Source organism: Lates calcarifer, linkage group LG23 (genome assembly GCF_001640805.2).
Source record: "Lates calcarifer isolate ASB-BC8 linkage group LG23, TLL_Latcal_v3, whole genome shotgun sequence".
NCBI lineage: Eukaryota > Metazoa > Chordata > Actinopteri > Centropomidae > Lates > Lates calcarifer.
Genome location: NC_066855.1, coordinates 16,214,188 through 16,238,703, shown reverse-complemented (window position 1 = coordinate 16,238,703; position 24,516 = coordinate 16,214,188). Strand labels below are relative to the sequence as shown.

Below are 24,516 nucleotides of genomic sequence, written 5' to 3'. Positions count from 1 at the left end.
CCTGGAGTTAGAAGTGTAGTCATATCTGTCTGCTGCAGTAAATAAATACAGCCTAAGTGCAATCAATAAAACATAAAAACTGCCTACCTGTTGAAGCTGCTGCTCCTGCTGCTGATTGAACATGAGACAGAAGGAAACACACGAGAGCACCATGGTCAGTAATGAGTTTCTGTCATTCATGTCATGACTGATTAATTCACTCACTCAACTCACTGCAAAGAAATCAATACAAAGCTCACATATAGCAGTTAATGCACAAAGCTCCAAAGCAAATCACAGTTAGATAAATATATCATTCAAAACACAAGGGTGGATATGAAAAGGCTCAGAGCGATCAGGTTTCCACACAGTTTTTATTTAAGTCTTGCATGGTGCAGCAGTACCACACCTAAGCTGGTGCTCCATGTGGTACTTCAGCTGTTTTTAACATTATTCTGAGCGTTCTCCACAACTGGGAGCGCTGCATCTGTTTAACAGATCACAGGAGTCTTAAATCTGCCTGTGGTTTGGCCACTGCTTTCATTCTGAAATAGCCAGGATGTAACCATCTTTTTGTTTAGAAAAAAAGGGACATTTTTGCCTCTCGAGTCTGCATATGATCAAGTTGCAGTTCTGAAAGGAGCAGCAGGAGTATTAACCATCAGAGCAAGCATGAAAACATAAAAAAAAAGAAAAAAAGAGAAGCCAAAGAGAAAACAAACCCAAACATGCTTTTTTTTCCCCTGTCCTATCATGATGCTGAAAGAAAAACATAGTAAGCTTCATTTTACAACCAGGACAAACACAACAGCAACAGGCTGCTTTGGTCAGAAAAGTTGGCGCAATAGTCAGACATTTTGGAAAACACACTTGTGTTATTTGTTGCCAAGAGTTAGATGAGAAGATTGATATCACTCTGTGGCTCTGCTTTTCTCTATTTTATTTACAACAATTTTACAATGTAACCTTTGACTCATGATGGACATTGTCGCAGTTTTGTGATAGATCAACCAATAAGGAAAATAATAGTTGCAGTCCTTCATGGCTCACTTCACTTCCGGTACTCAGCACAGCCCCCATCAAAAGTGCTTTTAAACATACTGCTATGCCCACGTCACATGTTGGTATGTATGTAAAGAGAGAAAATGAGAGGTTATGGTTTAACACACAGTAAAAGTAACTGGGAATTTACTGGGACTAGTAACTGTTAAATTAACTGTTGCATTTGAAATTAGTCAAATAAAAGAAAATTCATCTACAACAATTCTGAGATTACAGCTAACTGATTATTTTTAGGTTGTGGACAATTGATGACATCATCTTGTGCTGTAGGATATTGTGATAGCAGTTTTCTGATGTTTTCTAGAGCATACGATTCATTAATTAATCAAGAAAATAATCAGTAGTTATAGCCCAAATTTTAACTGAAGAAAATAAAGCCAAACAGTTTAATCAGTGAGATTTTGAGTGTTAGGATGCTTTTTGTACTATTTGACAGAGCCAGGCTAGCTGTTCCCCCTTCTTTCCAGTCCTTATGCTAAGCTAAGCTAACTGGCTACTGGCTGTTGCTTCATATTAACCGTACAGACATCAGAGTGAAAATATAAATCTTCTCTTTCTTGTTAAAAAGCAAACATGCACATTTCCCAAAGTGTCAAACTATTCTGGAGAAAAGAGGCTGGAGAAATAAATGAGTGCACAAGCAGCTGAAAAGAGGCGAAGCGGTCAAAGACAGGAGGTATACCAAGCTGCCCCTCGTCTTCACATGAGGCGCTCTCTATCTCTGAGAGCTCAGACACAACTTCAACACCACCTGTCTCTGCAGATGCCTCCGCTGTGGGATAAATGGATGTCGGTCAGATTATTTGTTTATTTATTTGGATCTTCATCACAGTAGGTGATAGTCTGCCTGCGGTCCATGCCCTCAAAATGCATCACAAAAAAAAGTGGGATAAAAAAAAAAGCATCTTATTAACCAATAACTGAAGGTAATGCAAACATAAATATAATATTTCTAGACACAATAAACCAAGAAGCAGCAGTAACCCAGGAAGCTCTAAGTATGATGAGAATGAGGAACTGCTAAACTCCAGTCACTTAAGAGTTGTTAAACTCCCCAGCTCTCTGTGTTCATCAAGGGTTCTTTGTTCTCAAGGTCCCATGTTCCCCAACTCTTTATAGCATATAATGGGAACCTGAAAAAGATGATCAGCTTTGTCTTTGCTTAATATGACATGGACTATTGTAGGAACACTTAAAAAGGGTTTTCTGTTCCCCATCACTGCCATATGGCTCTCAATATTAACAGGCCTACACTCAGGGAAACCAAATGGAAGGTTATTGTGTTTATCAGGTCGAATTTTACCCAAAGGCAATGAGAGGTTTAATGTGTGTAATGTGTGTTGGGAACTAAGGACCCTGGGAACATAGACCCCTCTCGTATTTGGTGCAGCTATTACAGGTGTTCAAGTAAAGAACGGGGTGTAACCTGATAATATCTATACTAGTGGAGTATAGGCATCTTAACACTACTCTGCTGGCCTTGTTCTGGACTAAGTGAATCCTGCTGAGGTCTTTCTTATGTGCAGCAAAACACATGACTGAACAATACTCCAAATAATGAAGTAATAACATTCATCGACAAATGAAGAAATAAGGGATCATTACACTCTGAATGAATTTTCACCCTCATCTGACACTTTCTTGAGTTTGCTCAGCTAAATCTGCTCCTGACCTTGTGTTTGCTGCGACGGGTCACTTGTGGTATTTCTCATGTTCACACACTCAGGAGCTGCTGAGCACATCTAAGAAGCTCTTCAACCTGACCTGCCCCCTCCCTCTACACTTTGGACAACCTGTCACTCTCACTATTTATGATCAAAGCCTGCTTGACCCAGACTGGAATGGAGCTACTGTGGCTAATTCTCACAGGCACAGAGAGCCAGTTTTTTCCATGTTAGTCAGCAATCTGTGGCTTGTGAGGAGGCGATTCTTCATGTTCAGTGTGATAATAGGCTCTTACTGCTCTTTGTTTGTGGTGACAACACAGTTACATGTGCCTCCCTATCGCCAGCAGGCTATAAATATCAGACAAATTAGCAGGTTTGAAACATACATTAGCATACAGGCAAGATGAGTTAAGGTTGGGAAGCCAGAAATAATGAAAGCTGTGAGGTAGAGGAAAATCAACAAACCGAAAGATCAACATTTCTGCAACTGAAACAAAGGAAGGTTGACTGTAAAAGAGGAGAAATTAACAGATGACCTGCACACGAACTCAAACATGTTAAATGAAGGTTAATTTGCATTAACACAGTCTAGTCTTTGGTTTTCAAGCTTCATGACATGAGGAGTGCAGGCAGGCGTACCAGGTTGCACCTCGTCGTCACAGCTCTCTGGCTGAGAGTGTTCAGACACAGGTTTCACCCCATTTTCACGGAGATCTGCTTCATTTTCTGTGAATTAAAGGTAAACTGGGAATCAGGCTTGAGGGTAATTATGAAAGACACTAATAATAACAGGCTACATGGGTTAAATCAACCACAGCTAATGTTCGCTTGAGCTGCAAAATAAGATCTAAATGGTTTAAACATTGGCACCAATCCGCCTTTTTTGGCTGCTAAAACAAGATCCATGAAAAATGTTTGAGGAAATAAGATTAACATTCACGTCTTAGGACTTCACTCATAACAAGAACAAAGCATAAAAACCTAAACTGAAGCAGTCTGACATAAAAGTGTTGAAGTATAAGGGAGAGCCATTCTGACAAAATTAAATATGACACACTTTTTGAGCAAATAGCCAGATTTCTAACTGATGTGACGATATACTGGAGATGATTAATGATGTTTTCAGATAATATACATTCAAAGGAAATTCTATAACAGGCACCTGCCGGACACTGAACAGTGTTTTTAGTATTCTGGTTCATTCGACCAATGCTGAGTTCATGTCACATCAGAGTTACCGTAAATACCAAGTCATAATTATGATTGAGAAACTATAATCTATTAAATATATTAACCCTTACTGATATTGAAGTGTCTGAAAACGAAACACAAACGCCTCACATCAACCAAAGTCCTTCAACGCAATCATCACAGTATTTTTAACCCTCACACGACCAACTCTGCAGTCATACGCTCAACATGGGGTCCCACGTGAACACATTATTTTCTGCAAGAGTTAGGAGAGTTTTGGTGATTGCCCATTGTTCCACACTTTTAAACCAGCTGTAACCACACAACTAACCTTACACGATAAACACTCAGCCTAATCTGCGTACAAATAACACAGCTTTACACTTTCAAAATGTGTGCAGGTGATATGCCAATTCTTCCCATGTCCAAGTGATGCGTTTCGTATGAGGTGTAACTTTCTTTTCTTGTTATAAAGTGATTTTTGGCCCGTCAGGAGGAGGTGGGAGTTGGGTGGACAGCTTGGGAGTGTGTTGACAAGTGAAGTTGCATAAGCAGCAGTAGAGCACTGTTCAAGACTGGTAACTGGACATCTTTCCCTAGCCTTACACCAAAACTTAAACCATTAAAACCAAACAACATGGAAAGGATCGGCATATACACATCACGCTGTTTGAAAGTGTAAAGTTGTGATATTGTATGCAGATTGAGGAGACTGGGTTGAAACACTACTACTGCACTACTCAGTCACAGTTTCTACGTCTCCTACTCACACAGACCGACGAGATACTCACTCTGTGTTTCACTCTTGATAACTGTGCTCTTTAGCTCTGCAGACGGACCTGACTCTGTGCTGTTTACCTCTGCTGACTCTGTGCACCGCTTCCTGTTTGTGTACAAGATGATGGAGAATGGAAATGGGAAGAACGACTGCACTAGCGAGGGCTGTAAACTGGGGAATGCTAGGCTACGTACTAATTGGACATATGGTTGGTCGGGATAAGGAAGAGGAAAACACATTGCTGATAGGCCTGAAACTGATTATTAGCTACAAGCTGAACAATCTGTCAGGACTGTAATTATTTATTTTACAAACTGAAGCAAGCAGAGCATTTCCCTCGCCATTTATTTGCCGTTTTCACCATTAATAATCCTTTCAGTCATCAGATATCCTTCTTAGAAAGTTGATGTTTTCTGTGCAGCATTAAAGGCCTGATTGTTTATGAACTGAATTGGTAGCGAACAGTAGCTCAGGATGGAGACAGGGCTTGTTCTGAGGGGTCTGACCCAGATGCCTGGATTATAAAGCACAGTGCAGCTGCAGTCGAGCACTCAGGCCCAGTCAAGCATGTCTTGTATCCATTATGTAAAGGGATTAAAACAAAGCACAGTTGAATCTCTGGGTCCCAGCCTCTCCCCCGACTCTTCATAGACCACAGGGACTTTCAGGAAACTGTATGTGGATATTTAAATGCCTCTCTTTAAGATAAGCTCTAACATGAAGCCAAAGTGACATAGTGACTTGTGTTGAGTCGACCTTCAACCTGTGGACCCCAAAGTTTACCCACAATTCAGCTGGGTCAGATGATTACAAATCTGTAACACTATACTTTGACCCTCCTCCTAACGTGCTTGTTTTTGCTATTGACAGGCTCAGATTGTTATTGTAAGTGTCTGACAACATCATGGATGTTAAGATTCCTACAGAGACAGACCTTTTTATTAATATTGCTATATATCACCACGACAAGAAGACAGGAAGACATTGCTAATGATCTCATTGCCATTATATTATTGGAAAACATTAACTATGAAAGCTTCTTTTTGTCGGCTGTATTTCTCACGTCTAACCTTTCATTTTGGCGTCTCCAGGGCTTCTGTGTCCCATCTGGACTCCGTTCTCCTGGTGGTGCTGGTCGTTGATGGTCATGTTGGCTAGGGAGGCGCTCATGGTGTCTCCAGAACTGTAGCTGTTCGAGGCGTTGTTCATGTAGTCCATTGCCAGTCGCAGGTCAGGCTGCAAAAAAGGAGCACAACCCCCCAAGTTCAAGTCCAATATGTGTTGGATGTGTCACATGACAGGAGAGAAATGTAACATGCAGAGTAGGTGACAAGGGGCAAACGCCTGGTTTTAAACAGTAAATATAACGATGGCGTACTTCATGGACACTCTGTCTTCCGGTGTACAGAACCCAGTCCGTCACCACAAAATGTAAACAGACACTGTGTCTGTGAAACCTGGTTATTTATACATCCTGACGTGGGGTCGGCGCTTCATGTTACAGCCTAACAGATAAAAATAGTCCCTTCTGCTCATGTGCACGTCGTCCTCACACTTTCTAAACAACCACAGAGGTACCTCTGAACCTGTTCAGCCTTCATTCGCTGCCTTATTTCAGCACAGAATCAGTCATCAAGATGCTAATGCTTCCTACAGTAGCACAGGAAATGAACCGTATGGTCCTGACCTGCCCCCTCAACAGGCAAGATGTGAATTGCATCAAATCTCATAAAAAGAGGATTACATATCAGATTAAACCCAAGCCTCAGGTTACATCAGCAGTTTTCAGCTTGAATCATAATTTTTTCACAACCATTCTCTCTCTCTATCTCTCACACTCACACACACACACACACACACCACACACACACCACCCCCCCCCACACCACACACACACACACACACACACAACTTTTATAACCCAGTGCCAGTGCAGAGAGCTTACGGTGTAATCAGTCTCGGCATCCAAACTGCTCTTTCCGTGTTTGTGTAGCAATGCAGAGTTTGCCAGCTTCTGATCTTATTTTCACCCTAATGCCCACTTTGGCACATAAACATAACTCTGTTTAATCTCTGAGGCACTGCTTAAAGCCTGTAGTGACCAAAAGATAGTTTATAACATTAGATTATGTTAGAAGTACAACTGACTAATGTTTCTATAAATGTTAGTCCTCTGCAGTGGTGGAAAGCAGCTGAGTAGATGTAGTCAAGAATTATTTTCAGGTTCTTTTTCTTCCCATTTTAAACTTTTACTTCTCTAAATTTCAGGGGGAAATACTGCACTATATACTGTCTTTTTACTGCACTATACACTGTCTCCAAAGAGACCTTTCCACTTTCAAATAATTGTTTGAGACTCAACAAGTCCAAAGAATAAAAGCTGTTTTCTGTTTCAGATCTTTGTATTTCTTCTTTCTTCTCCTGTTAATCATCTCACATCCTCTCAGATTTATTTCATGATGATTTGGAGGGGTCCAAAACCTAGGTTGGGAACCACTTTGCTAAACTACCTAAATGTATGAAGACTACCTAACTGTATTCAAAGTCTAAAAATGCCATTTATAACAATTTATCAGGAGCCACGTACTTTTACTTTTAATACTTTAAGTGGATGTATCTGTAATGTCCTACTTCTCTACAGAATGATTTGAACGTACTTATAATGGAGTATTGTACTTTGTTTTATTGCTCTTTTTATGGAATCTGAGTACTTCCTGCACCTCTGCTCCTCTTTAGCCTTTTCTTTAACACCATGCAACTTCTGGGATGGCACCTGATGCAACTGTCTCTTTACAAGAGGCAATGCCTTAACTGTTGCTGTGGTTACTCCACCCTATAAAACCTACTCTAAAGCCACACTTGGCTCAGCTATGTGACCTCCCCTCTGTGTACCTTCATATCTCCTGACCTTGGGTGTTTAAACAACTCAGCACAAACGTCATGAATAGGAGAAAGTGGCAACTAAATTGTCGTAATCAAGAAAATTTGCTCATGTAAAAAAGTAAAATGTTAAAGGATATATAAATCCCATGGAAATACCCACACCAAAGCCTGAGATATCTGATTCCTTGTGCCACAGAGCTCCTCATTACCATGAACACACACACTGTAGTTTATTTTGACTCAGTCCCACACACACCGTCCTGCTGCCTGAAATACTCACTAGAGCACCAAATGTAGATTAATCTGCCACTGAAAATAGTCCCCAACAAATGTACCATTTCTTTCTGTTTGAGTAATGTTTGCTATAATGTTTTATATATAAAAAAAATCTAACTTGTTAAAGGTGCTATTTGTAACTTTTGCTATCGCTACGTAGCCAACTTTAGCATTAGCAGCTGTTTAGTATAGAGGAAATGCTGGAAGCCCAGCATCAAACTTCATTCCTTTACTCGCCAGCAGCCATCTCCAGAGGTGGGAAGCAATGCCAAAGTTTTGCTTGTATCACTGCTTTTCTTCTACTTAAGTTAGCATGCTAACCAGTAAGCCGGGACAAGGGACTCATTATAGCATCCAGTCTGTCCTGAAGCTGCTCAGAGAACGTATTCTAACCTCTTGAATTGTAAATGCAACAATGGCTGAAGAATGTCGCAAGCGACCTTCACCACCACCTGCTACACACTGGAAACCATGTTCAGTGGCAGAGAAGCCATTTTGTTTCACCTCATTAATCAGCCTAACATTAAGTTCATGTTAGCCAACCTCTGTTTGGTAGGGGTTGTTATTTTGCTTGGTAGCAAGTCACTTATCCATCCTGCCAACATTGCTTTCAGTTGACACTCGTTAGTAGCAGTTAACGTAGTGTTAAAAGTTGTTATTTCTATAAATTAACTTACAACAACCTGTACAGCTGCACTGAAATCTTCCACGCTTGTTGACATTTTCGTGGCTGTATCTTTCGTCATTTTTCTGGCTCTGATGCAGGAACACGACATCCCCATTCTTAATCTTAATCCTGCATAGAAAACTCTAAACTGGTTGATTGTTTTGTTTTTTCCAAACAGGCGAGCAGTCAACAATCAACCAGACATATTTGCTGAAATAGAGCCTCAGCCCGGGAAGTCGGAAAGTACAAACACACGGACTAATGCATAGTTGGTTAAAGTCTTATTGTGGAATTTCTTGACAGTAATTAAAACCAGTTCTATTCTTTAAAAAAGTACTATCCCGTATTTAAAGAAATGGGAGGTCCCCATATATTATAAATGGTAGAGCGACATTTGTGCATCCCATAGAAATTCTGATGAATAGCATACTCTCAGTCCTCACACACAGCTCCCGGACAAAACTCCCATTGTAGCATTACACATGACAGAATCCAAACAAGGAGAAAGCTGCACCCTTGCCAACGAAGACAATCCCTCTGAGAGGCTGTTCACTCTGAATCCGGGAGCTCAGACGGTTAGAGAGCAAACAAACTCAAGGCTGATAAGAACTGGATCCTTAAGCTGATAACTATGTGTACAGAGGGAATGTAGATTAGACTGTAACATGGTTATGTTACAGGAGTTGGTTTTAGTGCTCATGTAATTTCCTAGCTTGGAATTTGAGCTTCTCAGAACAAAACTACTCTGCAAACTTAAGAGCTTTTATTTTTATTGAGCCACCAGCTCTTCACTCATTGTGTTGATGATTTGCTTTGGGACAAAACACACACACAAATTTCACCTGCCGAAGAAAGGGAACATGACAGCGGGTCTTTGTCGCAGCTTCATGAGGGGGAAAAGGCTCAAAGGTCTGCTGATGCAGCTTGTTCCTCTCAGGGGCGTGTGAAAATGTAATCTTGGCACAGGCCCCCGGCTCCTCTGCAAGGAGAACGGTCAACAGGGATGTTGACACAGCTCCAGGAGCATGCAGCAGGACATGCAGGCTGAAACTGTGCAAGCAATTCTACTTGTAAATGCACAGTATGATTCTGAAAAGTGGAGAATTGTGTGGAAATGGATGGAAATCCAGTGATTTTACACATAAAGATCAGTTTAGTCAGAAGGAAAGTAATTTATTTTAGTTTGTTTAAAAGGAGGTTTGGAAACGTGTGGATTTCCCATTAAAGGATGGTCAAACACAAATACTGTCAGATGCTGAGTTGCATTGTGGGAAATGTAGGATCCAGGACAGTTATTTTCATTATTGAATAATCTGCTGATTATCTTCTTGATTAAGCTGCAAAAGCTCTAATGCAGCTGAAGCCTTGAAAGTATGGTGTGTTTAAGAGGGTGGATGCTACAATGTTGACAAATAAATAGTTCTGAATACCCAAAGTGACAACTTTTAAAACTGCTTGTTTTATAAAACAACAGACCCACAAGACAAAGCAGGAAATCCTCACGTCAGAAGCCAGACCAAGAGAAGTTTTTGCATTTTTGCTTTAAAAATGATTTGAATTATTCATCTGTTGTTAAAATTGTTGCTGTTCTGGTTCCACTTTTTAAAATGTGAGGATTTGCTGCTTTCTTGTGTTTTGAGTTGAATATGTTTTGGAGACTTGGTCTGACGATGTCATCTAGAGCTCTGGGAAACAGTGCTGAGCATTTATCACTATTTTTAGACCAAGCAATCAGGACTTGATTAACTGACAAAATGAACATAAAAATGAAAATAATCCCTCTTTGCAGGCCTACAATTGACTTGTTTCAGCTCTACTGCATATCACAGAATCCAGCTGAAGCATTAAAAATATGGAGTCCTCAGGGAGGGTGGATGTTAAAGTGTTTATCTATAAAATGTTAAATTGCTTGTGTGTCTGGGTTACAGTTAAAAGACATTCCAGATATTCCATCTACACTGAAATAAACAGAGAAAAGCAGCAAATCCTCACAATGGAGAAGCTGGAGGCGGAGTATTTTTAGCATTTGTGCTTCATAAATGACCCAAAACTGTTGATTAATTTTCAGTAATTTCACTAATTGATTCATCATCATCGTTTCAAAGCTAAAACCCAAAAACAAAGGGGTTTGTCTGATGGTTGTGTGCAGGCCTATCCGCTCACCAGTGCTGCTCATAGCTCAGCTGAGAGACGAGGATGCTGCTCTCATGCTTGAGTGCCTCTGTATCTCTGACCTACTTTCCTCATCGTTCCCTCTCTCTCTCTGTTCTCGCCCAGCCTCCCAGCAGCCACAGACTGACTCTCTACCTTTTCTAATGTGGGCCCTGCCCTGTGGCGGAGGGGCTGAAGGTGGAGCCCGTTTGCATTTTCCACCTCCATCTAAAGTACTGAAGGGGGGAAACATCTTGCAGGGCCGGTCTGCACGTGGCCTCTTGCTGCAGCAGCTACAAATACACATGTTTAAGAGCTGCTGTGCCAAGTAAAGTCGCATTGGTGGAATATTTTTCATCTTTGTTTTCATACTCCAGGATGTTTCACCACACCCTGCTACCTCTCCACCCGTCCTCCTTTCAGTTTAAAGTCACTGAAGCCACTTAAAGCGAGATTTGTTACATAATCAAGTTTTCAGAGCAGCTGAAACACACTACACATCATTGTTGAGTCTTGCAGGGAGGAACTGAAAATATGAGGAATTCTTCTTGTGTTTTCATGGTGTAAAGTGTCAAGTAAACAGATACTCCAGCTGTTGCATGTTTCAGTATGTACACAAGATCTGGAGCTACACAATCTGATCAGCCACACACACACACACACACACTGGTCTAACTGGTGCAATGAGCCAAAGTCCTCCATCAGCATGGTGCCAATTAACTGAGTACAAGAATGCAATTTAAAGCCTGCAGTGGCATTTCTTCTTCTCTTTTATGAGACGATGCAACCAGAGAGAGACGTCTGAACAGCTTCATTTGGCAGAAATTACAACTGTGACAGGTCTATCATGTCTTTTCTTACTCTGCACATCAGTGACGAAAAAAGTGTATTATTTTGTCAGAGGATAAGCCCAGGAATCGATTTATAAAATAAGAAATAAATTAAAAAAAAGAAGTAACATAGAAAAGAAAAGTAACATGAAATAATATTAAATGAATTTGATGATTAAAAAAACTTAATGTTTAACAAAATTAAACTTGTGAACCAAAAATACGACCACATAAGGTGCAGATTTGAGCTACAACTAATGATTATTTTATTATCTGTTGATTGTTTTCTTGATATTTTGTTTTTAAAACGCCTGTCTGCAACTAGAGAATATTTGGCAATTTTTATCTAAAAAATGACTCAAAATAACTGTGTCAGCTATAGAGCAGATATCTGAGGCAAACAGTGGAAATAACTTATATAAAAGCTTGAGCGTAGAGAAGCAATCTAAGAGATGTCGTTGGTGTTGCCAGCCTAAGCTGCTCAGGCAAGACCTTCCAACATGATGCAGTCACCTTTGGACTCAAGCCTGCATGAGGCAACAGGCTGTCAGTCTGCTAAATGGAGCACTTCAGTGAGGATTCATTTCATAACGCTGACGCCTGAGGCCATGTTGTCGAAGGTGATGACTCAGTGAAGTCAGCAGCCAAATTCAGAAGAGCAACTGTCTCAATTAAGGGCTTCAATACTGCAATCACCCTCAGCCTCTTGGCAGATAAAACTACTTGTCATTCAAAACTGATCATGTTTCAGTTTTGCTGATTTCCTTTTAACTGACTGATGAGTGATGAATTTGTGCTGGTTTGTTTGATTTATTGACAATACTGTGATACATTTATAAAATTAAACATGTTAGTCTTTGTTTAAGACTGTATAATGTAGGTCCAAGTCCTCCAGCATTTATCATGATAAAGACAGGTATTCAACTTCTAACCAAAGAAATATCAGAAACTATATTAATAACAAATCTGAAACAATAATTGAGTTTTCTAATAAAAAAAGGGGCTTTCTGGAAGTTTTCTCTGCCACCGAATGTGGCTCCTTGCGGGGAGCAGGGAGCCGGAGCTTCAGCCATCATTGCGTTTACAACACTAGAGGTTAAAATACATCCTCTGAGCAGAGGTACTCCTTCAGGGTAATCTGGATACTACAGTGAGTTGCTATTGAAAAGTCATGAGACAGGTCAGGACTAACTGGTTAGCATGCTAATGTCAAAAGAAGAAAAGAGATGACAGAGCTAGAAGCAAAATATTAGCATTGCTGACACTCAGACTTCTGTTATACCACATAAATAAGACAGCAGCTAAAACTGACAATTATGAGGGAAAAAAAGTAGGCCAACACCAGATAACCCTGTCCTGCTAAAAGCCAACTAGGCTAGCTTTTATAGCATTTAGACTGTCTGAACAAGACAGCACAATATCTGATTTTATAAAAGGGAGGTAGGAATCTCAACAAGGTGTAAAGTAAGGTTTTATAGCTTATATAGCTGCACGGCATCAGTATAGAGAGAAGAAAGGATAGCAGCAGCAGCTCAACACGGTCCATAAGTGATGTATTGAGATAATTTTTAAAAAATCTGAACCCATCCCTTAACTTGAACAAGTTGAGCAGTTCTATGGAAGGGAGGAGTCCATGTGGGACCTCACTGTGCGCGTGCATACCAGTGCATTTCTCCAGTAACAACTCGTGCCAAAGTGTTGTGCTGTGCAGAAACTTGCAGAAGGGCCGCCTGCGTCTATCAAAACAGTAACAGAAATGACACGGAGAGGTCTTCCATTCCTTTCAGCGGATCACCTGGCCGCTTGGAATGGCTTGCAGCTGCGGTTGCAGACTACAACATGCCCGTTTGGTTTCCCCCTCCGCCTTGTAGCGCAGAAATCGATGTAACGAGGGCGCACAAGTAAAACCCGTGGGTACTGGCGGGGGGGGGTGGGGAGGTGTGTCCAAGCCGAGGCGAGGGAAAAAGGCTCATTCCAATGAGTCCATCCATTCCCAATTAGACCGCAGGTATTATTATCACTGACGTGCAAGCAGCGCATTAAGCCCTATTGTTTTCATTTGGTTTGTGAAAGGGTTCGTGGTGAGAGGCTTTCGTGCACCTACAGTGGATCAGATCGTGTCCGCTGACCCCGGGCGGATTACCGAGGAGCCCATATGTGTCAGATAAGCAGCCTGGTTCACTGCCCGGGCTGTGGAGACGCTGCGCTGCTGCTGCTGTGCGGACACTCTCCACTGTTGATCAAAATGAAAAATGGGCTTGGCATTTGCGCACAGTCCGCCGCATCATCCCCGATTCCCTACATCATCTGCCCCCCTAAATAATGTAAGAATATGAAAATACAGTAAAGAGCCGCGGGTGTAAAACGAACAGCTACACACCAGGGAGGGCTTTTTTTTGCATTGATGTAAATGCAGCAGAATAAAGGGAACCATTTGTGAGGCTAAGCTAGAAGCCATTTAGGCCCTCAGTTGCGAGAAAGAAGCGAAAGATCCAGAATAACGGGAGGGAGAAAAGCAACGTGAAGAGCTGAGTCCTCCACAGCCACAAATTCACACACTGCGCTCAAACCAGACGACACAAAGAAAAGAAGTGATCACAGCCACTAAACTGGAGTGAATATGAGAGAATAACATTGCCTTGTTGTCCTCGTGAGATCCTTTAATAATGAGATTATAAATATTCTGTCGGATTAGTCTCGTTACAGCGCGCTAGGACAATATCCGAACGGCTGGAGCGAAAGCAGGACCTGCTCCTGAGGATGAGGATGGTGGTGATGATAGAGACATTTTTGTTTTTTGTTTTTTAAAGCAGAGGATGAGGAGAAAACATGCAATAAGCCGCGTTATAGTGGGGAGGTGACTGCTCCTCCAGGGGCTGGAGCGATGATGGCTGCAACAAAAACACGTTTCTCTTGTTTATTGTAGATGAAGATGGAAACCGCGCACAATGAAAGGCTGGGTTTGGAGGAAAATAAACGCGTGAAATGAGTCGCTGCAGGAAGATCTGTGGTGACATACAATGTGAGGAAAATGCCTCTCATTCATGTGCATGATATTTCTATATGTGTAACGCACACAGGCCCAACCTCTCCCACCTCATGCAAAAAATATTAAGTGACAAGACGAATGCCGATGGAGAATTTACGACGCAGCGTCTTCGGCCGCTCGCTCCGATATTTCGGTGCGATTGCGCCGAGACTGGGTCGATGAAATAAAGAGAAATATGTCGGGGGTTTTTTCTTACCTGAGCGCAGACAGCGGTGTTGTCTCTTCAGCGGCAGTCGGTCACCGGTCGCACACACATACACACACACACACACACACATACACACTCAGAGAGAGCGGTTCCTCGCAGTGCAGCGGCACGGCCGGGGCGGGGCGCTGCGGAGCGGAGAGGAGAGGAGCGGAGCGGAGCGATGGCTGGCTGTTCTGAAATGCAACCTGTCTGCTCCACACAGCGCTCAGTCCATCTGGTTTCCTGCAGGGTGTAAACAAAGGGGTGCAAATATAAGCTTTGCAAGGACAAAATTTCTTTCTGTATGTTATATAAACCCTGATAAACTGCATCACACACTTATATCGACTGAAACATTAAAAACGTTAATTAGGAGCGTTTCAGACACAGATACATTTGAATTTATCATATATCATAAGTTTCCAATAATCACTAAGATTTTAACTATGATAAATAAGTGCATTTGGAATATACTTCATGTTGCCTTATATACTATGTGGCCAATAGGACACCCTTTTCGGAGGCAGTGGTGGAATGTAATTTAGTAGTATGTACATTTTAAGGTAGTTGTAACTTCAGTTCAACATCAGTTTAATGCTACCCCTACTTCACTATATTCCAGAGAGAAATACTGCACATTTTACTGCACTACATTTATCTGACAGCTAGTTACCAGTTACTTTTCAGGTTAAGATGTTAAATATAAAACATATGAACATACATACAAACATGAATATTACATTTTTATCACAGACGCGAGTCCCCAACTGTAAATGAAATGATAATGTTCCAGTTAAGTAACCTGTTCCTTGTGCTTTGTTTGTCCCTCTCCTTTCCTGCCTTCTCTGTAGCTCCGCCCAGGTGCTACCTGATCAGTAATTAATGAGCTCCACCTGGCCTGGGAATGAAGTGCTTAAAAAAGTGTTTTGACTTTGTGACTTTGAATCTTTAAATATCAGGCTGCTTCAAAGAAGAGCCGAACAATATGATTTCAGTCAACCTTAAAGGTACTTAAGGGAAAAAATTAAAGGGGAAAAATGGGTTATAAATAGTTTTACATGATTTAAAAATGTGCAGTGATTGTGTGTGAGACTGAACAGAAGCTACAGTAACAGATCAGTGTGGTCGGCACACAAAGGTCGAGCCTTGGCACATAAACTAGTGGAGGCCTGGGGGACTAAACAGTGCACCCTTGTGTCACTCCTCTTTCACTTGCCTGCCCATGGCCTCCCACTATCACACACACTGGGTGCCAACTTTTACACTAAGTTGAGAAAACCATTCAGCTCCGGAAAACAGCAGTGGAATTATTGACGGTTGGATTTGTTTGGGAACATTGAAGCCCTGATGTCCTGGCAAGACAAGACTCTTTGTGCCCTCTTTCTTTCTTTCTTTTTTCCTCTACTCTCTCTTTCTCTGTCCTTTTCTCTGCTTTTGGAAATATGCCCGGTACAACAGCTGTCACTAGCTGTGTGGCTGAAGATGATTTGGATTTATCCTGTGGTGAGAGTTCGCTGTGGGCCAGGTGCTGCCGTGGGATCCCCATCTCCGGCCGAAAATCCCCCTTTAAACGGCTTTTAAATCCTTTTACCTGGAGTAGCCACTTCAATCACATTTCATTCTTTCCATGAACAATTACACGAGTGGAGCTGAAGATGTGGTTGGCAGGGTTTTTCTGTTTTAAAAGAAAAGTTGTAGAATAATATAGCATATAATTAGAGAAGCTGGTAGGCAGATTCAGACAGATTAACAGAATGTTGATTAGCAACTACTTTGATAACTGATTAATTGTTTCAGTTATTTTTCAAGAAAAAGATCCAATGATGGTGATGATGATATAATATTGGACTCTAAAAGTACAGACAGGTGATAAATTAAAGGAAAGTGCACTTTCTGTTGGGTTTTACTTGCCTTTCATTCATGTTAGTACACTGTTAACAGAATCTAAGGGGTCCTTTACATAATTATAGTAGTTATTGAGGAGGTTCTCAGCATCATCTAGGCTGTTTTAGTGGTCAATAGGAAGGTTCTAGAGGTAATTTAGGTTGTTCTAGGGGTTGTTTAGAAGGTTGAAGGAGATTCTACATCTCGTTTTAGGAGGTTTTTAATAGTCATTAGGAATATTTCAGTGGTCCTTTAAGAGGTTGCAGTGATATCCTCTAGGAGTTTCTAGGGGCCCTCTGGGGGGTTCCAATGGTCATTGAGAAGGTTCTACATGTAGTTTTGGAAGTTTTAGCAGTCAACAACAAGCTTCTGGGGGTCTTTAAGAAGATTCAGGGAGTTTTGGAGGTTTTGATGGTCTTTTAAGAGGTTCCAGAAGTCTGTTAGAGGGTGGTCCTTTAGGAGCTAATCAACATGTGTAATTGCTGATTTGCAGTAAAAGATAAAAACACTGATGTGTTCCTTTAACTTCAGCTGAGTCCTGAAGCCAGTGAAAACTCCACAAAGAGAAAACTGGATTTACTGGTGTTAGCTTTTTGTAATCTTGTTTCTTAAAGTGAACACAGACAGTCCGGCTGGGAAGAATGAGCATGTTGTTTGCAGCTGAATGATTTATGGTACTGATGTTTTTTTTCTTTCTTTAACTGAAAGGAGATTTTTGTTGGATTTCCCCTCGATGTTTCTGTTTAGAATCCTGCGGTAAAACGATGCTGCATGGGAAACTTTTTCTCTTGTGGGATCCTTATGTCCTCAACCACGACAGTCAGTCATGTTTGGTCACTGACACCAACAGTCTGCTGCTCTCTGCTCTTTGAAGCAGCTCCAGAGTGAAAAGACTGTGGCAGAGGAATCAGTGGCTCAAGTATTTGGGAGCTGACTGTGACAGCAGATTCAGATCAGTGTTGACTGTACAAAGGACTTCACAACACAGTTATGAGTTCTTTAGATGCCAGTTAAGACTTTGGGCTTTTCTGTATGGAAGATTCTTAAACACATGACTGACCATCTGCTCCCTCACTAAAAATCAAAGTTGTGTAACGTGGGTTTATCCAAATCAGACAGACAAGTTGTGATAATTCCCCTGGATTAATGTTAAGTAACTCAAATTTGTTCCACTCTCTGTCTCAAATGTGTAAGGAATAAAATGATGATCAAAAACAGAGGAAGGAAAGGAGGGGCAGCACAGGCCACCCTGGAGTCTGACTGGGGTGGGGGGTTGAGGGAGCATGGGTGGCAAGAGTAAGAGGGTGATAGGCAGTGGGCTTCTTAGGAGCATAACCTCTATATGTTAACCTTTCTTGCTGGTAAGAATCAAACAGCCACCGAGAAATGCAAAATGACTCTAAGAGAGACACAACCTCAAGGTGATGCAAAACAACCACAAAATAATAGAAAACATCCACAAAGTAATGTAAATTGACTGCAAAAGACACAAAATGAAAAACAAAAAAATGCAAAACCACTGGAAAGTGATACAAAATAGCAACAGAGGGTCACTGATGTGCACCATGACAAAATTAGGGCGTTTATCTTGAAACAGGTTAGAGTTAGTTTAGTTTAGGTTTAAATCACTGCAGCCATTTAAATATAACAAAATTCATTGTTTAAGAGCAAAACAGCTGAACAAATACACAAGCCTGAAATGAATGTGAACTAATGGCTGAAGTACAAATATGGAATCAAACACTAGAGGGAGATATTCTCTCACAAACCTTTCAAAACTAATGTTACCAGGTGCCTCACAAACAAAAGGCACCAAACAGGTATGATGAATATTGCATAGTAACTCCCACTGTGGGAGGATCTGTGTTTGTTATTGCCTGTAAAATAAAATTATATAAATGCATCATTTGAGGGATAATCCTAGTATTTTTCAACCAGGGCCTCATTTTCTCTTTTTTTTTTTCTTTTTGTTTGTTTTTGGTGATTGATAAGGAAAAAAATCTCTTACTGTTCAGGAACAGTGTACCTGGTAATCACTAATAGCTGCTGCAATGTAATCCAACTGACATTATTATTATTTTAATTGTCTGACAACATTATGGATAGGATTCCTACAAAGATAAACCTTTTTAATTAAAGAGTAAGACCCCACATATCACTGTCAGACTCCCCTGACAAAGACACTAATTTTACCAAGCAGAACATGGGATCTGCTGGAATACCGCTGCCTCAGTCTGTTAGGTTGTTTGTTTTATTGTGTGGCACATTTACTTATATAAAGGATCCGAGTACTTCTTACACCACTAAAAGTCACACAATAACACGAATAAACTAAATGATCAACAACAGTATTCCAGCTGCTCTTGTGTTCTGCTCAAAAAAACTAGTGATTTTGTCAGTGGAGTCTGGTAGTGATATATAATGATGTTTCTGGTTAAACAAAAAGAATCTGACCCTTTAATAAAAGATCTATCTCTGTCTGTCTGAATCAATCCATAATGTAGTTGGACACTTTAACAATTTGAGCCTGTCAGTGGCAAAAAACAAGCACTTTAGTTTCAATCATTTACAAACAAAAACATGGGAAAATAAGACTTCAGGTTCAAAAATACCAGAGTTATCCTTTAATGCACACATCACCTAAAGGCTGTATGTCATCTCAACTGTGCACCATAAATCATGCAGAGAGTGACACGTACTTTGTTTACTGTTTGTCTCCATGTTAAGTTAGTATGAAGCTGCTCAGGTGAAGCCATGCTTTTATAGCAGAGATGTAAGTTCGGCCATCTCACGCAGAGTCACATCAGTGCAGCAGCTCAGACACAGCAGCTCACTGATCCTGAGGAGGAAACATTTTCAGTTATTTGGATGGAAACATAAGAAACATCCAACCACAAGGTAAATGTAAGAACAGGGACCAACCTTTTACTTGATGTTTTCAGTAACAAAGATTAAATCCTTGGATCGAACAGAAAGCGAGTGGAAAGCAGACCTCTTCAGACATGGAGTTCAGTCTAACTGCTGCCGTTTGCCTGCTGATCATCACAAGATACACGGTAAGTTGTCAAGTTATGAATAATAACTGTTGCAAAAAGATGTTTGTCTGAAACAAATATTATCCTAGTAAGTAAGACAGTGAGACATAATGACAGTTTGAGTAATTGACATTGTATAGCTGCACATCAGTGGAAATGACAAGAAAATTCTCTGTCAGGTTAACTCAACACATCCAGAATGTGCCATCATTCTTCATCTGCAAAAGAAAGAAAATGAGTGTAAAGTCGAAATGGAGACCAGTGCTGCGGCATCACTTCTGTCAAGCAATAACAAAAATGCAGGTAATGACTTCCTGTTAAAATCAGAAAATATAAATGAGTAGAAACAAGTCTTTCTCAGTCCTTAAAGCTCACACGTTAATGTTACAGGTTGTGGGATGGAGTGGGATGGAGTGAGTTGCTGGCCAGCTGCCTCTGAAGGAGACATCATCTCTGTTCACTGTCCTCTGCCACTGCTGAAGCCTGAAACTCCTCCAGGTAAGCATTATTATTACATTATTATATCATTACATCCCTAAAACAGGTTCAGAAGAAACAATACCACTCTGACTAACAAGCAATAGATAAATAAAAACTATTTTTGGTTCATGAATTTACGTCGCTTTAAGACACAGGAGGAAAACTCACAGTCCACTACCTGCTCAGCAGCAAACAGCAGACAGACTCAGTTACAGACCAGCTGATGAACACAGTGGAGCATTTAGCAGCTAAGGAGCCAGATATTTCCCTCAGGGGTTGGTGGGGACCTAAGATGATTGACTGGATATTGATCAGATGAGACTTAATTGTCATTACATGAAGCACGAGATGTAGCTTAGCAGCTGACCTTTGTCATGATGGGCTATGGAGTTTAGATTGACGAGGGAAAGGGGATTTTTCTTTCTTTTTTTGGATTTTAGCATGATGTTGCTACTTAACAAAATGTGAGGGGAAAAAATGAAGTTATATGAATACTTTCCAAATACGCTGTATATTAATATGCTAAGATACAGCATGTGCACCAATCTAAAGACACTGAACCCCAGGTCTAAATTATTGATTACTACATATATTATACAGTATATATGTACATAATACTTTATAAATTGTTAATATGTTGTTGTCACTGCCCCCAAACTGCCAAAAATCTATTATTACAGGCTTAAAGATATCTTTTCTGTCAATTTTAGCTGCTTACGTAATGGTCTAAACACCCTCTTTACAATGTAAAGAATATACAGCGTTGGACATATATTAAAATTAAAATACTGGGCCTAAACAAATAACATATCTGGATGGTTAATGCCTATTTGTACAATGTAAAGTCCTCGTTGTGGTTTTTAACCCTCTTGAAAAATGCTGAGGACATGAACTGAGTATCTTCAGTGACTGCGGTGATTAGTTCAATGACACATTGCCTCTTTTAGTCCTAAACTATCTGAGAAGAAAAATGAAACTACAGTATGTTGCATTCTTTAGATTACTTTAAAGCAGGTCCCAGCTACAGCTTCTCATAATGTCCTTGAAAACATTTTCTCTTCAGCTCTCATCACCAGGAACTGCACAGTCCAAGGATGGAGTAAACCAAACCTGCCGTATTACAAAGCCTGTTACTATGAAGCTTATGAGCAGGATGAAGACGTGAGGAGCAGAGGTACAGCAGATACAATGTCTCCTAAGAGCTCAGTATAAATGCAAAAAATGCTTTTTTGCCAGTGGGAAACTTAGGATTAGTTCCTTGTGCCTGAGTATAAGTGATAAATATTTCATGTTTTGCTCCAGAAAAATTACTTTGATGCTCTGAAGATGATGTACAGTGTTGGTTATGGAGTCTCTCTTGGCTGCTCTCCTCATCGCTGTTGTGGTTTTCTGCTGCTTCAGGTTGGTTTTGACTTATTAAAGAATTAATATGATCAAGAAATTCAGATCTTATAGTTTTCATAAAGCTTATGATATATTTCCAGCCACCTCTGTGCATGTTTGTGTTTTTATCACTGTTCCTCTGTCTCTCAGGAAGCTGCTCTGCACCCGCAACTACATCCACCTCAACCTGTTCGTGTCCTTCATGCTCAGAAGTCTCGCTGTGTTCATCAAAGATGCAGTGTTGTTTGCAGACAAAAGCATGGACCACTGCACAGTGTCCACAGTAAGGCTAGAGCCAGCTCCCACAGCATGAGGCAGCAATGTTATACACAAATTAAAGCAACATTATGCAACAATTTTACCTTAAAATAACTGACCTTCACTGACTTATAGTAATGTAGATACTGTAGATCAGTAAAAGACTTAGAAGTCATTAAAACAACATTCATCTCTGATTGGATATATATATATATATATATATATATACATACACACACACAACACACACATGTAATACAACGTTGTAATACACACTGTATTTTCTTGCCTTTGAATATGAATTTTGCTGTGATATGCTTTGTGTCCTTTGTGCAGCTCCAGTGTAAAGCAGCAGTGACCTTCTTCCATTTCTGTGTTCTGTCCAACTTCTCCTGGCTGCTAGTGGAGGGTTTGTACCTGCAGAGTCTGCTGCTGTTTGCCTTCACTCAAACCAGGAAGCTGTTCTGGATCTACGCTGTCATCGGCTGGGGTACACCATGTCTACTTAAGTATTTGTATTTATCAAACTTACACTGGTCTTCACCCCCCCCCCCCCAGCTGATCAAGAGTCTGATTTTGTAGGTGCTCCGACAGTCACTGTTGTAATGTGGGCCCTGCTGAAAAAACAGCTCTGACGATGAGGGGTGAGTAAAAATCAAAATATGTTAATATGTTAAATATTTACAGTTAATTCAGTTTAAACCTAATGTATGATTCTTTGTCTGTTTTTACAGGTGTTGGGACAACCTGGAGAGTCACCTGTGGTGGATAATAAAGATTCCCATCCTGCTCTCCATCTTTGTAAGAAACATTAAACCCCTCAATATATCCACAGATTTACTTGAGAACATACAAGACGGGTTCAAAACAAAACAATGTATTAAAACTGCCTCCTAATATATCAGCCAGTGATCATCACCATCTCCAACATTTTGTCTTTCTGAAAATACGAACATAAAAGACTGTAAATAGTTCAATTAAAACACAGAAAACATCAAATTAACTGGTGATGAAGCAGTTTAGTATCTACTCTGTATTCTACTCTGTGTTCTATGATCCACAGATAAACTTTCTAATCTTCCTGAACATCAGTCGGATCATCATTCAGAAGACAAAGGCCACGCATATAAACCAGAGGGAGACACAGCCATACAGGTAAGACTCATCTGTTTACCTTACATCTCTTCCTGTCAGTCTCTGACCTCCCTCTCCTGTTGTCTGCTGCCCCCTGCAGGAGACTCGTTCACTCCACTCTTCTCCTCATCCCTCTGTTCGGTGTCCACTACGTGGTGTTTGCCCTGTTCCCAGAACATATTGGTGTGGGACCTCGACTCTACTTGGAATTAGTTTTAGGCTCCTTCCAGGTGACAGATCCACAATAACATCACTGAAAAGATAAACAGATAAATAAGTTATTCAGTGTTCTATTCAACATTACTGTTTAAATAATTTAGATAAGTGATTTGTCATTTTTAGTCAGTTTTCAAGCTAAAATACCAAACATTTGCTGGCTGCAGCTTCTCAAGAGTGAGGATTTTCTGCTCATCTTTATGATCTACGACAGTAAACTGAATATTATGAGGTTTTGGACCAACTGTCAGGAAAAACAAGGCATCTGAAAATATCACATTGGATTGTTTTTCACTTTTTCTAACATTTTTTTAGACCAAATGTTCAATTCATTAATCAAGAAATTAGATTAGATTAATAACTGTAGATAAAAATAATTATTTGCACTCATAGTTGAAACAACTTAACACTTTCAATATAGATTTTCAGTACGAACCTGCTGATTATTTTATCGATCAATCATTTAGTCTAAAAAAAATGTCCAATATAATTTCCCACAGTTCAACATGGCATCCTCAAATGTCTTCTTTTGTCTGCCTGACTTAAGCAAATAAGTAATCATTAAAATAATAATTAATCAACTGATCAACTAATCATTGCAGCTTTAAAAGATTTTGCCTAACTCTGACTCCTCATGTTGTAACAGGGTTTTATTGTTGCTGGTGTTGTACTGCTTTCTGAATGGAGAGGTAAGTCTATACAAGAAGTATGTCTTCATCAGTGCTTGTTTTGTCTAAATTAAATAGCAGTAAAAAAGTTATCATTATTGTTTATCAGGTTCAAAAAGAAATCCACAGGTGGATGAAGAATTGCCAGCCTGAGACAAACACTAATGCCATCAATTTGCAGACACAAGAAGATGTTCCTTAAATCCAGAGTAAAGAAAAACAACTCACTGATTTCTTCTCTCACTTTGTAGTTTGGTGTTTCTTAGTTCTCTTTAGATGACACTTTGTCTGATTACTTTTAGCATAACATAGAAAATCTAGGTTACAAAATGTTCACTAAGATACTGTAACTGTTTCCACTGTGATGTGTTCATCACTTTTGTTTGATGCATGTACATATACGTATTGGTTTGTAGGGATATCTGTTACGAACCTGCAGACTACAGAGATGACTGTCAATGTGACACAGAAGTCCAAAGGCTGAAATAACGAATCGTTTTACTTCTTCTCTGGTCTTTCTGTGGATTGTCTCAGGGCAGAAGTTTCAGGAGACTATAGAGCCAGTGATGCTATTTATCTTTGCTTTGGTTGATTATTTTCCATTCTCATGCTTGGGTTAGGTATAAATGTGTGCTAGTTACGTGTTTTGCTTGAAATTTGTTTAGAAAGAGAAAAATCTTTGTGGAACAGTCCTTTGTGTATTTAACTCTCTTACAATAAATAATATTTACACTGGAG

At 40.2% G+C, this 24,516-nt stretch overlaps 2 protein-coding genes across 2 annotated transcripts in view; one reads left to right on the top strand and one right to left on the bottom strand.

The window, feature by feature from the left end:
• mapta (microtubule-associated protein tau a) overlaps nucleotides 1-15,543 on the bottom strand; it is a 32,715-nt gene extending 17,172 nt beyond the window's left edge. Inside the window, exons 1-6 of the mRNA XM_051066343.1 lie at nucleotides 15,461-15,543; nucleotides 14,730-14,963; nucleotides 5,748-5,913; nucleotides 3,348-3,434; nucleotides 1,724-1,813; nucleotides 88-111 (exon numbers count right to left, since the gene is read on the bottom strand). Of these exons, the coding sequence (XP_050922300.1) occupies nucleotides 88-111; nucleotides 1,724-1,813; nucleotides 3,348-3,434; nucleotides 5,748-5,895 (349 nt within the window). The 5' untranslated portion in view covers nucleotides 5,896-5,913; nucleotides 14,730-14,963; nucleotides 15,461-15,543. The remainder of the gene's footprint in view (nucleotides 1-87; nucleotides 112-1,723; nucleotides 1,814-3,347; nucleotides 3,435-5,747; nucleotides 5,914-14,729; nucleotides 14,964-15,460) is intronic.
• A 4,063-nt stretch (nucleotides 15,544-19,606) lies between these two features.
• On the top strand, nucleotides 19,607-24,262 carry ghrhr2 (growth hormone releasing hormone receptor 2). The gene is given in 16 exon segments (XM_051066566.1): nucleotides 19,607-19,660; nucleotides 19,819-19,942; nucleotides 20,030-20,137; nucleotides 21,183-21,280; nucleotides 21,395-21,475; nucleotides 21,477-21,520; nucleotides 21,653-21,785; nucleotides 22,097-22,250; nucleotides 22,343-22,380; nucleotides 22,382-22,404; nucleotides 22,495-22,561; nucleotides 22,824-22,915; nucleotides 22,995-23,124; nucleotides 23,757-23,771; nucleotides 23,773-23,799; nucleotides 24,218-24,262. Coding segments are annotated over 16 exon segments (1,233 nt in total).
• The last annotated feature ends 254 nt before the right edge of the window (nucleotides 24,263-24,516 follow it).